Below are 14315 nucleotides of genomic sequence, written 5' to 3' on the forward strand. Positions count from 1 at the left end.
AAAATCCAATTATTACTGTCCAGAAATAACCTAAGACCAAAGCTTAAAATCAGGCATTGCGCATGAAACCATTTAAAATCACATAAGCTTCCTAGTATGGTATACACCTATCCATCCATTAAAAATTGTGTGCTTGTTTTCACGGCAATCATGCCACTTAGTTTTAGCAAGTCATTATTAATATTCTGAGCATTTAATGTATGGGGATGTCTAATACCGGTACATGTAGATAAATAAGATTATCGATATTGTTAAAATTCTGAACATCTACCCTTGGCAGGTTTGAGATTTCATAGAGCTGCAACAGTGCACATTGGAGATGTTAACAATGCAGGAAATTGTGGAAGCATGAAAAGGCTGATCAGCCAGGGAGCACAGCTTCCCACCCCTTCCACCCACACCCTCCCTAAGCCTGCTATGGCTGAAAAGAAACCTACAGTAAATACATTTAAATAAAACCTTTTATTTAGTAACATTTTTCTGGTGACATAAAGCAGCATAGTAAATTCTTTATACAGTATAGAAGTCATGCATTTAAAGTTTAATGTATACTAACACTGTGTAAAAGCACTTTTATTTTTAGAAGCAATTAAATGCCAAGAGCATTTGTCTTGAGGCTCAACTGTAATAATACTCCTTAAGCTCCTGCAGTTCCAACTTGTGGAATCAAGCCAATACAGGTAGCAATCTAGCACATTTCAACTGCATGAACAACAGTTTCTCCAACTCATGTTAACAAGGGTGTACAAGAGTTCAGCTACAATTTTCAGAGTCCTGACACTACACACTGGAAGGGAAACACGGGGTTCCAAACTCCATGTGTCCCTTAGAAGCAGTAATGTAATGAAGGCAAGAATCAATGACCTGGGTGTCTCTAATCATTTCCTGAACCAACTTTCCTCCTCGCAAAGCCTAACTCTAATATTTAAATAAACCCAGTTTTGAGAAACAACCAGGAGCAGTGTTTGGGATAATCTGTGGGCACAGGCAGTATGAACTCTCATATGAAATTTTCTGTAAAAACAAAAACTCATTCATGCTAATTTGCAGGCACAAAATTTGGAAAGGAGCTTACAAATATTAGTTTAGAACTGAAGCCGCAGTACAGTTCTGCCTAAGGTAATTTTAGCCCCATAGAAATGTTAAGTTCCAATTGTTTTTTTCCTTTATCAAAGATAAGCATGTTTGTGAAGTCACATTTATTAGCTAAATCTGGAAACAAACAGCAAGACAGCGAGTTTATTGTGCCTGCATTTGCATTGATGCCCAATGGAGGAAACAGAACTCCATCAGAACACACGCAACCCAAACCACCTAAATACAAGCAGTAAGGCACAAGGCCTTGAGTTCCCCAACCAACTATAAAGGCGGCTAGCGACAGGGAGAGACCAGTTTTTGTGCTGTAGTACTAACTACCAACCATTTACATCAGTCTATGCTAACCTGGCGCCTTCCACATATTTTGGACTACAAGTCCCGCTGGTTGAGGCTGATGGAAGGCCTAGTCCAAAACGGCAGGCAGGTACCAGGTTGGCCCAGGGTGATCCATGTCAATGAAAGATGTGTGGAAGATGAAAAGGGATTATGGGAAAGAACCAAATGCAACAGGAAGATGTACAAAAACCTATGGAGTAAATACCTGAGATTTTACTACATCATTAATCGGTTCACAATTAATAGTAGCATGGCACCTCCTTTTTTCTGCTATTCCCTCCAGTTTGAGAGAGGGCAGCAGTACAGCAGTCACTGGGTAGGGGGTGGGAGGGAGGAGAAAGGGGAGCTTCAAGTATTATGTAGAAGACTAGGAACAAATTACAAGTTGGACTTTAGGACTTACTGACTATACTTCTTTGGAATTGTTGACATTAATATATGTAACATTAGAAAAAGTACACAATAAAAACACCCACCCACCAAATAATATTCTTTGAAAGTACGGCACTTCTGAACCATTATAAGACATCCATGCAGTGCACCTCATATACCCATGCTATGAACCAAATGCATTAATAGATACTGCATGCTAATCACTTTCTTTACTTTGAGTGGATGTTTAAGTAGACTTCAAATTGACTTTTTCCAGTACAATGCATGGAAGCATGTTATTTTGTTTACATCAGTCTACTTTATTTTTGGGAATTAACTTTTTGATGAATCAACCCCTTCAAGTTAAAGGTTCTCATTTACCTCAAAGGATTAGTGTGTCCATTTTGTATGCTAATGAGTAACGTGCTTACAATCTGTCATTTTACTTTCCCTGAATGGTGGGGGAGGGAGGGGAGGATGCAAAATGTACTCAAATGCCAACATTAAAATGTGTTTATCATCTTGGATTAAAATGCATGAGCTGTCTCCCAACCATTATTTACTGAAATGCAACAACAGGCCTGCAGAGTTGGAAGACCGCCTGTTCCTGGATGAACTTGCCCATCAGTTAAGACTCATCGTGGGCCTTGCTCTGGGCACCTCTGCCACTGGAGCCTGCCCTGTTTATCTAGGTTTATGGCATTCAGTTTATTTTGCTGACCTGTTCCGTTTTTGTCATTCAATGTGATGAGCTTTGGCTTGGCATAGGACTGCTAAAGTCTTATTTGCATTATTTTAACTATTTTACCTGCATTGTAATGAAGCTTTGTTACTTTTATTTGCCATTTTGTATTTATTGCAATTCTTTCTTTGAGTTGTTCTAGACCACTTATTAAATTGCCTTAAATGCAATTTATGAGAGAAAAGCAACATAAAAACATTAGAGGAGCTATGTTCTAGAAAGGGTGCTTAAACCATGTCTTGTAGATCCCACCCCCAGTTGCTCTGTATAGTTTCTCCTCAAGGATGTGAAACTAGCTGAGAAAGGAGGAGCTGGAAGCAGTGATTTTTATCAGAAAAATGTCTCACAGCTCCAATCAAATTCAGTCTCTCCTGCTGCCTGCATTTTGAGTAAATAACCATTAAAAAAAGAGACCGCTCATGTGTCTTGCCAACTTAGGCTCAATCAAATACTTATTTGACAATAATGTCAATGTTTGCCCTCATTTTGTTACATCCTCAGGTATGACCAACCAAAAAGTTTTAAACAATGTACATCCTTAGTTAAAACTAACACAATCTAGCTCAAATAGCTATAGTTACACCCCCCCCCCCATATACCGCTTCAATGTTTCCATATTTCGGAATTATCTGTGTATCAACAGTCATAAATGTTCATGTTCTGGAGTTTTTAGGTATCAAGAACATTTAAGAGGCCAATTTGACTTTTACATACACACCTGTTTCTCTTAGGCAAAATCAAGGTTTCGTATTTCCAAGTGTCTCTATAGAACACTCAGTTCGATACCAAGAAGGCAGAGGGCAGTGTTTATCTTTGACTAGTTGCTGCCATTTACTGTATTGTGTTTCTAAATTACAGAGTTAAAGAAGCTGACTGCAATGCATTAAGTACTACAGATTTTGAAGCAGTCTATACAACATATGCTACTTTTCATAACAAATTGCTTCTTTTTAAGGAGGATAACCTGAACAGAGTCTTAGGTATAGAAATTACTTTAATTTAAAAAAAAGTCAGATAACGATGATTCACAACTTCAAACACTGTTCTAGAATGGCAAAACAAGTAGGCATTATCTTTTCCCCAAAACATAAAACTTCAGTTACAATTTCAGATGTAGAAAACAAGAATTTCCCAAGGCAAGATCAGACAGCAGTAAGCTCTTAAGATCACAGATGAATTGTATAGCCTACAGTTGTCAAAGTGATTGAAATACATTTAAGAATTGTCAGGAAACAGTTCAGTTATGCTTCAGTAAAAAACCCACAACATATTAGTAAACTTATGGCCTGTTTTTCAAAAAATAAATCATATAACTTGTAGAATGTGGCAAATAAATCACTGACAATCAATGCCAGTAGCTTTCAATATCAAATCATAAATAAAAGCTATTGTACAAAAAATAAAATAAAAACAAACAAACCACCAAACATGATAAAGCCTACCAGTTACATTTCAGTTCTTATTTATAAAACAAACAAATGTTAGTGCAACATTATGTCAGTATATCATGCTTTGGAAATTTAATGACCACATTTTATATACACAGGATACAGCAATGTCTTAAACTGGAAGAAATGAGCAAAAATATGCAACAGAATTTTTTTTACATACTGATATTTTACTCTTGTCCACTGAATTACCAAATTTTATTTTTTTGCAATCTTGCTGTGCCAAGTGCACGCTTCTGGAAGCCATTTCATAGTACTTTTAAAAAATACCAGATGTGGTATGCTTTATTGATTCAAAAAACAGTTCTAAAACTGCAGTCTTGAAGCCATGGCAGTAGTTTCATTAATCGTCATTTTCAAGGACAGCTGAAAAAATAAGCAGCATTTCGTGTTAAACAACGTAGGCATCCTATACACGCTTTAGGAACAAACTCCATGCAATTTAGTGTGAAACCACAGAGTTAATCTATTTTGCTTTTTGAGACAAACACAATTAAGCAGTCATTCACAAGGTCATACAACATACACAGCTTCTCCACCTTAGTGCATTTTTGTTATGCACTAAGGAAATGTTCTTGTGGAAAGGAAAGCTATAAATGAAATAAAATAATGTTTCTCAAATTAAGAGGTTCAATATAGATTTGAATTTTCATTTCAGTGCAAATCCTTACTTGCAACAGGACTGACTTCTGAGTAAGAATCATGGTTATGCTGTTACAGATTTACATTGTTTTTACAAGGTGGATATCAAAAAAATATAAATCATGACAGTAAAACGAACAACAAACAAGCCCTTGGGACACATGGAAAATTTGAAGAAAACCACCCCACCTGTGGAGCTGTGTATGGATTTTCCCTCCTTCAATAATCAATGTCTAAATGAAGATGCTAATCTCCAACTGCTAACACTTACCTCTTCCCCTGCTCAAATGAATGTTTCGGTTGCCTGTTCCTAACAGCCACATTCTTGAACACTTTGAGCTTGTGCTCTTCGCGGAGATCTCAGCTGTCTCAGGGCAGCATCTCCATACTGAATACCTGAGCCCATCCTTTCTGGATCCAGTTCACCTGATAAAACAAAACACAATTTGTTCTTGCAGACATTGTAATTACATTTAAATTCAAGGTTGTTCTCTTCACAAACATGTAAAAATATAAAAGCTGCTGTGTCCTCCCCTTCCTACTAGCTGGAAGATGTACAGCAGGTTGGAAGCTAGATGTCAGAGGCTGAGAGGCTTCACACCCAGATCCTAAAAGCCAGAAGCCAATTCAGAGTTACAATATTATTAATAATCTAAATGTCAGACATATCTTTCAATAATCACACAGTTAGAAAGATGTTACATTTTTACAGCAACCTGTAAAAATGCTTTGACATCATCCCCTATCATTGGGTGATTATCCAATGATAGTCATACCTAAGCCCATCAATTTCAATGGGTCTACCCCACTGAAACTGCTGTTAAAAGGGTGCTAGTGGGGTGTTCAATGAAAACCAGTTACACCTCCTTTTGGACTCTGCTCTTCAGGGTCATTTGTACTTGCATTAAGGTATTTGACAATTTAAGACACAGGTGAGAATTAGGTGACACTTTGACAAAAGAAGAGCACATCTAGTTTGAGCGCAGTTAATCACATGTCAACATTTCACATACCCTAAAGTGTCTAATACTATAGAGCTGAAAATATTTTAAGATCACAAACATGAATTGTGATTACCTGACTCAATTTTATTAAGTATTTTTCTGGCACACTGTACAAAGGCCTCTTCAACATTCTCCCCTGTCAACGCACTTGTTTCCAAGAACATAAGTTCTGAAACAAATATGAAAAAAAAAAGATTTGCAATCATTATTATTTATTGAAATTATATACCACTGCTGTATATACCACCTGCAAGTCTCAGGGTGGTTCACAGGATAAAATCAGAATACGTATAAAACCACAAAATACAGAATCAAAATAAAAACAACAACCCAATAACCCCCCAACACATTTTAAAAGGACATAGGATTGATCAATCAATCAATCAGTTTGAAGCGATATCCAGATAATTGGTATATGCCCAATGGACATATTACCCAATTACAACCACGCCAAAATTGGGGGATGTTTTATAAAGAGTTGTCTTCCAATTTCTTCATCCCATTTTTGGAGACTGAGGCGGTCGTAGAATGGGGCAAAAACTCAGAATGACAGAAGCACTGACCTCACTCTGACTTGACTTCACCCTCCAAACTAGTAGCTTTGAATACCTGGGTGGGGAGGTCATAATTCCAAATGATGGGGAGTTGTGGCCCCCATCATTTGGAAGAGCACCAGGATGGGGAAGACTGATCCAGACTAACTATCACCAAACTCAGGTCATGAAAAATACTTACCATTTTCTTGAGCAAACCTGGATGCTTCCAAGAAAGTGACTTCCCGATCTCCATCAAGATCCTTTTTGTTCCCACACAGTATTATAACAATATTCTGACTTGCTAGCATCCTTGCATCTGTTAGCCAGTTAGTAAGCGCATTGTAGGTTTCACGACTGCATCACAAAAGCACAAATGATTAGACATTAATAAGTATACTTCCCCCTTAAAATCATGTTTTAATTATCCTAGCTAACTAATTTACATAGCAACAGTTCATGTTCACTTTGATAGATCAACAAAAAACCATTGCTGTACTTTCTTTTGTCCATTGCTAAATACTACAGAGACGTTATTGCCCAGCAATAATGGATACGGAGCACCTGCTGTCCTGACAGGTGGTAGGGTGCAGAGCAGGCAGTGTTAGTCCCACATTTGGATCTGTGCCAATTCACTGTGAACACTGAAAGCAAGGGCAAATGTAACCAGTGAAAGATGTCATTTATACAGTTGTTCCAAAGCCAACCAGAACATTATAACAGACTTAATTTTTTTGCAGTGTGTATTTAGGTCTCCAAGAAAATCAGTTTTGAGTTAAAGGAACACCACTCTGTTCCTGAGGCGTGCGCTCTAAGACAACTGAAAGTAAGGGGGCAGTTTCTATGAAGGAGTCATTGGTATCCAAGAAAGCTGACAGAAAACACTCTCAGGAGTAAACAAAGCATGGTCCCCAATGTTTCTTCATCCAGAAATTTTTTTATTACCAAGATAGCCAATAGTGATGCTCTCTCACAATTTCAAGAAGTCCTTGATGTCCAAGACTCCACAAAAGATTTAAAAGAGTCCAAGTTTGGCATCATGGCCTACTGCATGTATATACTGCAATCAGCTGCTAGTACCAGATATAGAAGCTTGGGCATGAATAAATTTTAAGGAAACATGGCTTGTGCATGTTGGGGATGGAGTGGAGATAGATGAACTAGGAAAGAGGCTAGTCTGTCTCCTAAGCCACTGAAGTCAGATCTTGTACTAGATTGAACTTAAAATATTTTTATATGTAGGATGGTTTGAAAGGGGTTCTTTCCTGTAAAACTGAAACCCAATTTAAGATACAGCAGCTCAAATGAGATAGGGCTGGGAGCACACGTGTGAATTTTGTGAGAGTAATCTCAAGAAGCTATGAAAGCTGAACTTGTCTCATGATAATTGCTCTTATGTGATTAATTTATCTTGGCTGTAAAGGATTACATGTCCACCTAAGGATAACCACAAGATCAGAATAGTTTATCTATACAGTACTTATATTTATATTTAAAGAGAAAAACAACTACCAGACTTTTAGAAGACATCTGAAGGCAGCCCTGTTTAGGGAAGCTTTTAATGTTTAATAGATTATTGTATTTTAATGTTCTGTTGGAAGCCACCCAGAGTGGCTGGGGGAGGCGCAGCCAGATGGGCGGGGTATACATAATAAATTATTACTATTATTATTAAGAACACGGGTGGTACTGTGGGTTAAACCACAGAGCCTAGGGCTTGCCAATCTGAAGGTCGGCAGTTCGAATCCCCATGACGGGGTGAGCTCTCGCTGTTCGGTCCCTGCTCCTGCCAATCTAGCAGTTTGAAAGCACGCAGTGCAGGTAGATAAATAAGTACCGCTCTGGTGGGAAGATAAACGGCGTTTCCGTGCGCTGCTCTGGCTCGCCAGAAGCGGCTTAGTCATGCTGGCCACAAGAACTGGAAGCTGTATGCTGGCTCCCTTGGCCAGTAAAGCGAGATGAGTGCCACAACCCCAGAGTCATCCGCGACTGGACCTAATGGTCAGGGGTCCCTTTACCTTTACCTTATATTTATAGCAGTTTTTCCTTTTACCTGGTGATGTCATAAACAAGTAAGGCACCTGCTGCACCTCTGTAGTAGCTTCGTGTTACAGACCTGTGAAGGAAAACGTATACCACTATAAGATGACAATAAGCCATGCTCTACACAGTGCTACAATTACAAACAACACAGAAGCTACTGTGTCCACTTAACAAGGCAGTATGGTCATGACTGAGCCAAATTTGATCAGTTTTAAGCCTCATCAGTTCTGAGGGGTCATATATTAAAACTCTCCAGAGGAAATAAATGATTTAACAATACTTACTTTTGCCTACAAGTTCTCCTATAGTCACAACACAACTGGATATCACAGAACTAGTGAAACAGCAGCCAGTATCAAACAAACTTGCTAACAAAAAAGTCACATGCCACTTTCTTCAACTAACATGCCAACAATTTTCTGTGTTATAAAAATATACCTGAATCGCTCTTGTCCAGCTGTATCCCATATTTGTAGTTTTACATATTTGCCTCCAACATTTATTATCTTTGAACCAAACTCCACTCCTATAGTATGATTTGAGTCATCTTTGACTAGAATGGAAAAGGTGTCTATTAGTATTCAAGTACTGTACAATTTAAAGTACACAAGGATATTATATTAACAGTGACATTTTTAATATTTATCCATAATTTGTTCTCTACAGGCAGCAGTGTATTTGTTAACATAACCAGGGGGAATTTTTATAATTCTCTCTCTCTCTCTCTCTCTCTCTCTCTCTCTCTCTCTCTCTCACACACACACACACACACACACACACACACACACACACACTGTACACATATTCAGGGGTATTAGAATAGGCTTCTGTGAACACTTTGTGAATATGCAAGATATGTCAAAATGAAATGCATTAGATAGTTGTGTGAATTCATCCAATGTTGCATGGTGGGCTATATGCATATACTATAGCATGCACAAATTTGACAATTCCCAAAATTTACTAGTGGCACCAGTCAAGGAAATTTCCTTATTCAAAGGTTGCTTTGTGACAAAAAATCCCTCCTTCTCACCCACCCCTAAGTTTTGTTAACTAAGATTTATGAGAACATGCTATCAATACCCATGATTGAAGCTGTGGCTACCATGTTTTCATTATGTGTAGGATCAAAATTTGTTATCACAGTGACATATAAATGTGTGAACTGACCGGAATCTGCCTTGATGGAGTGCCATTGTACTGGCAAGGGGTATTATGTAGAATGGTAATCCATCAAGTCAGCTCTTAGGGCTATACTGGTCAGTTCACACACCCCATTTATGTATCACTGTGATAACAAATTTTGATCCTACACACAATGAAAACATGGTGTTTAGGAAAATATTGATAGCATGTTATCTCATGCCTACGTAGAAAGTGATTTGGGGTAGATAATACATACTGAGGAGTAAACTCCACTGAGTACAATGGTATTTACTTCCAAGGAAATACATGGATTGCATTGCATGTGTCCCTACTACTGCCTAAGAAATGCCAGATCACTTCTCTCCAAAAAAATGCTGTTAGCCAGTTTTTTTATAAGGACCAATGTGGACCAGAGTTCTGTTGTGCAACCCCCACAAAAACCCCACCCCCAAGAACCCCACAACATCTGCATTATACTTACATTTCTTCTCAATAAATTGATGAAGCAAACAGGATTTGCCAGTGCCTGCATTTCCAATTACCAAAAACTTAAACAGGAAATCTGAAAATAATAGGAGAACCGAGAACCAAATGAGCATCTTCAAATGCAAAAGAAACATGCTATTACTGCTTTTTTCCTTTGTCATAAAAAGAAATCACAAGGACACAGAACAGATAAACTGTCTGGTTGCTGTTCAGTGCCTGGCTTAGCAAGATATTGCAACAGAACAAAGGAATAAGTATGGCTATTTGTATTCTACACATGACATATGAATCTGTCTAAGACAAAATTCAGCATTTCAGATTTGAATTTTTCTCCCAGCCTTTGTAGTACTATTTTGGGTATAAAACAAGAGCTGATTTATTCCAACAATCTAGATTCTAAAAGTGTTGAATTAAACATTAAAAAAAACAGGACAGGTTCTCTGTGAGGCATAAGTAGCAAAGGACAAATAACATCAAGTTGGATTTTTCAGATACGTACCCAAGTTTGGCATCTCTGAATGCCATGATAAAAAATCCAATTCGGATGAATCAGCAGAAAAAATATCCCTTTCAAGTTTGGAAGGCACAATATGAAAAAGAGTGGGGCAGGGAGAAGGAGGACACGAACTAGCCAAAGTGAAGCACTTTGAAGCCCCACTACTTTAAGTGGGAGATTTATGCTTTTAAAAGAGCAAACATTTACCGGTAGTAACATCTATAGCTGCGGCAGGGAACTTATTTTGCAGCCTGAGAACTGCATTCCTTCATATGCAGCCATTCAGGGGCCACATGCCAGTGGTGGATGGGGCCAGAGGAAAAATTGGGAGGCACAAGGGATGTGTTCCTGTACACAAAAGCCAGAGGTTTCTACACACCCACGCATACATCTTTTGGTCTTCTATCCAGGTAAGTAAAAGGAATGTGACCTGGGAAGGGGCATAGCATGGGAGAAGTTTGGAGGGCTGCATTTGGGCCTGCAGGCTGAGGTTCCCAACCCCTGATCTATGGGATCTTCAGATGTTTCACAGTCTGAAGCTATTTGACCACCAAACTTCTCTATTACGTCACATTCAAAACTGGCTTACTCTATACATACAAAATAAAGTTTCTCTTGCAAATCTGAAAAGGCTATCAGCAAAGCCTCAGCAGCAATTTCTAAACTTTCCCAACATGCTCAAATCCACATTGCAGATAATATATTCCTTTTACAACTACGGGGAGGGGGGATCATAGTGCTATAAAGTACCATAGGCTCAGGTGAATCGGATGTTAACCTGAAATTGGCTACAGTATTGCTATTTTAAACAACTGTGGGGAAAACTGTTTGCATGTTTTAATTCTGGCACAGTGTAGTGAAAGCAATTCACATGCCAGTTATTTCTTAAGCTTTACTTTCAGTTTCTTTTTTCTAGATGAAACAAAAAACTAAAAACAAAGCTATGAAAGGCACTTCATTATAGGCCTGATTTTCTCTTTCTTCCTCACTGACAAAGAAGCTTTGAGCTCCAAGATTTGTTGAGCTGTCTGGCCTCTCACCCTAGAGAAGTCTGTTGTTACTAGGAATGACTGAAGACAAAAAATGCAGCCAAGAAGAGACCCATAGTCACTATTATCATAGCCAATCTTGAAACATTAAGGGTTATCTAGAGGCAAGAACCTCATAACACAAATGTGAATGCTATGAGATACAAGACTATCAAAGCTTTAACGATGCAATAAGTGAGCACTAAAAATTATTGATTCAGGGTAGCTTTTATTCTTGTTTTGAGAAATATTAAAAATCCAACCGTTATGTTTCCATGTTTTGTTTGGAGTGTACAAAGGCTCTATTACATTGTATTTGCTATCTATTTAGTAATTCTCAAAAATATTCCACTCTGTGGGTGATATAACAATTGCACTAATAATGGTAGAATTAGACTAGATGTGATGGTAGATGTAAACAGAAAAATCTATCTTTTGTGCATGTACTATAGATCAGCAACCAATAATGGCATCTAAAAAGGAATGCAGTACTTCATCTCCTGCAGTATTCTTTCATAGATTTTCTTTATTTGGCATAAATGTACTACTGCTTTTATTCCTATGCACCTACAAAAATATTTTCTACCTGGAATATTTTAAAAGGGAAAACAAAGACAATTACCATGAAAAAAATACGAAAGAAACTAACAATTTAGTAATCTCACCAGGGAAATTAGGGCAGGAAGATCTCAACAAAAAGTCTCAAAGAAAGGGGAAGCAAAAATATATTTTAAAATTGCAGAATAGTGAAGCCCAGAAAACAAGTTATTATGCCTGAGATATTCCAAATCGTGGAGGCTCAAAACAGAGTATATTCTTCCTGCATCTCTGCCTCTTCTTTTATGCTGCCCTAAGTTTCTTCCCAGAAGTTCTTCAAGTCACCGTTCAATACATAATGTTGTTTATGGGATACTGCCAAAAGATAATGGTTTGGTATACAACGACCAAAATTTATCACTTTATTTTAAGAAAATGGGTTTGACACAAGCGAAATAAAGCACCAACAGTGTAAGTGCAAACAAACTTGAGTCCTCTTTTCAAAATCTGGGTGCAAGCAGATGTTCAGCAACACTGACTGATGTTTCCCATGAATTTCCTAGTTTTTCTGTTTATTTATTACAGTTGCTATCCACACAGAAGAAAATTCTCCCACTAATGTTACTTTCCCCATAGCAAAAACCATTACCTCTCAGAAGCAGCCCTACATACAGCACCATACATGGCTCACTATTGCTTCACAGTCTGGCCTAATAGAAGTCGTGACAGCACCCCTTGAAAAAGGTATGGTAGAAATTTAAGAAATGGGTTCCAAAATTCATGCTTGGCCTAATGTGGGTATCAGGTTAGAAAATGGTTAGAAACTACTGATCTAGAGCACAGACATAAAAATGATAGCCTACCGAACAGGGCTGCTGTGAGGGTAATATAAAGAAGAGAAAGCTATAAGAAGGGCTTTAATGTACCCATTACAATTGCCTAGGTTAAGATATATGTTTAAAAAGCACACGTAGTTCAGCCCTTTCTTGAAAAAAGCCAGTGATCCATACAGCTGAAAAGCCAATGACCTGTATGCAACACCACAACTACCTGGTTTCTCCATTCCTCCTTGTCGACACATGGGTACCAAAAACAGAGGAAAGAGGAAGGGGCGAATGCGAAGACATCTGCAAGGGCCTCTCCTGTGCAAGGTGTGCGTAACCCACTAGCAATAGTGGCTCTGACCTTGCATTGATTTATTTGATTTTTAATGCTGCGCGGCTGCGTTGCTGTTCCCCGCCCTGGGCCCCCACGGGAAAGACAGGTAACAAATGCTATGAATTCTGCATAAAAACGGGGGCGAGAGAAGCAATAATGCCTCGCGCGGTGCTCCCTAGCCGCTTGTGCCATGTCCGTCTCCACCGCATCACGCCGCAAGTCCGAGGCGGGCCCGGGGGCGCCGTGTGCGGAGAGAGAGCGCCCACCTCCATGAAAACAACCCCTCCCTTCCCTATTTCTACAGCCACCGCCCGCAGCTCCGCTTCACCTCAGAGCCCGAGTACCACCCACCCAGCCCCTCCCTACCATACGTCTCCGACATGGCTGTCTGCGACATTTTCGGAGCGACGCGGCCGCCCCTCTGCCGCCCGCCGCCGCCGCTCGGAGGCAACGCAGGACCTCGAGGCACCTCAGGGAGGCCGCAGCCTTGAGAACGGCAAAACACCTCCGGCAGCGGTAGCAGCGGTCGCGCTGCTCCCCCTCCCCTCCGGCAGGGGAAAAAGGGGAGGGGTGAGGAGAGGGAGGCGGAAAGCGCCTCGGCCAGCCACCAAGCGGCTCGAGAGCGCGTCTCACGAGGTCTGCGCCTGCGCAGGCGGCGGCTCCGCCCTCTCCGCCCGGCCCTTCGGCGGCGGAGGTGAGCGCAGGCGCGCCGGCGCGCCAACGGCTCCCTCACCAAAACAAAGCGCACGTGCGCGGCGGGCTGTGAAAGCCGAAGTCTCGGCGGGCCTCGCGCCTGGCAGTTGGGTCTGGGCGCCTGCTTTTCGTTGGGTTTTCGAGCGGAATCCACTGGCTCCATCTTGGTAGCTGGAGAGGAGAGACAGTGAAAAGGATATAGGCGCCCCAGGTTTGGGATAACTATGTGTTCTGCTTTGTAGAGGACAGCCCTCTTTATTTTTGAAGGGCTGTCAGGTGACCGTTTGATAAGGTCCCCTCTGTTTGATAAGGAACCAAGGGAGAGCAGGAGCCACATGTAGTTAACAGGAGCACCTGGTCAACAGACTGCAGGTTACCTGGTGTCTTCCCCACTGTGGTGAGGTGTATTGTATTTCTGTTTAAATTACAGTACATTATTGCATCTACATTAAGAAATGCAAATTGGTGTCCTCCTTTTTTCAGTGATTTTCAGCTGTCCACCATACCCAGGTTTGGTTAACCCTTAGAAAACCAGGAACTCCTCAACTTTATT

At 40.0% G+C, this 14315-nt stretch overlaps 1 protein-coding gene across 1 annotated transcript; it reads right to left on the reverse strand.

The window, feature by feature from the left end:
- Positions 1–443: 443 nt before the first annotated feature.
- Positions 444–13618, reverse strand: RAB4A (RAB4A, member RAS oncogene family). Its single transcript, XM_035108460.3, has 8 exons — positions 13436–13618; positions 9846–9926; positions 8657–8771; positions 8229–8291; positions 6378–6532; positions 5716–5811; positions 4910–5064; positions 444–4362 (listed from the first exon to the last, which is right to left on the reverse strand). The coding sequence occupies exons 1-7, from the start codon at positions 13464–13466 to the stop codon at positions 4949–4951; spliced, it is 657 nt and encodes a 218-aa protein (XP_034964351.1). The 5' UTR covers positions 13467–13618; the 3' UTR covers positions 444–4362; positions 4910–4948.
- Between the last annotated feature and the right edge of the window lie 697 nt (positions 13619–14315).

This window comes from Zootoca vivipara, chromosome 3 (assembly GCF_965207765.1).
Source record: "Zootoca vivipara chromosome 3, rZooViv2.hap1.1, whole genome shotgun sequence".
In the NCBI taxonomy this organism is placed as follows: domain Eukaryota; kingdom Metazoa; phylum Chordata; class Lepidosauria; order Squamata; family Lacertidae; genus Zootoca; species Zootoca vivipara.

What these genes read in the sequence shown, in the direction of transcription:
- RAB4A (XM_035108460.3), bottom strand. Translation starts at nt 13,466, where the DNA reads ATGTCGCAGACAGCCATGTCGGAGACGTATG. An exon ending in GCTGGACAAGAGCGATTCAG is followed by an intron (nt 8,292 to 8,656) that starts GTATATTTTTAT and finishes TTTCCTTCACAG; the next exon opens with GTCTGTAACACGAAGCTACT. An exon ending in CTTGTTTATGACATCACCAG is followed by an intron (nt 6,533 to 8,228) that starts GTAAAAGGAAAA and finishes TTTGTGATGCAG; the next exon opens with TCGTGAAACCTACAATGCGC.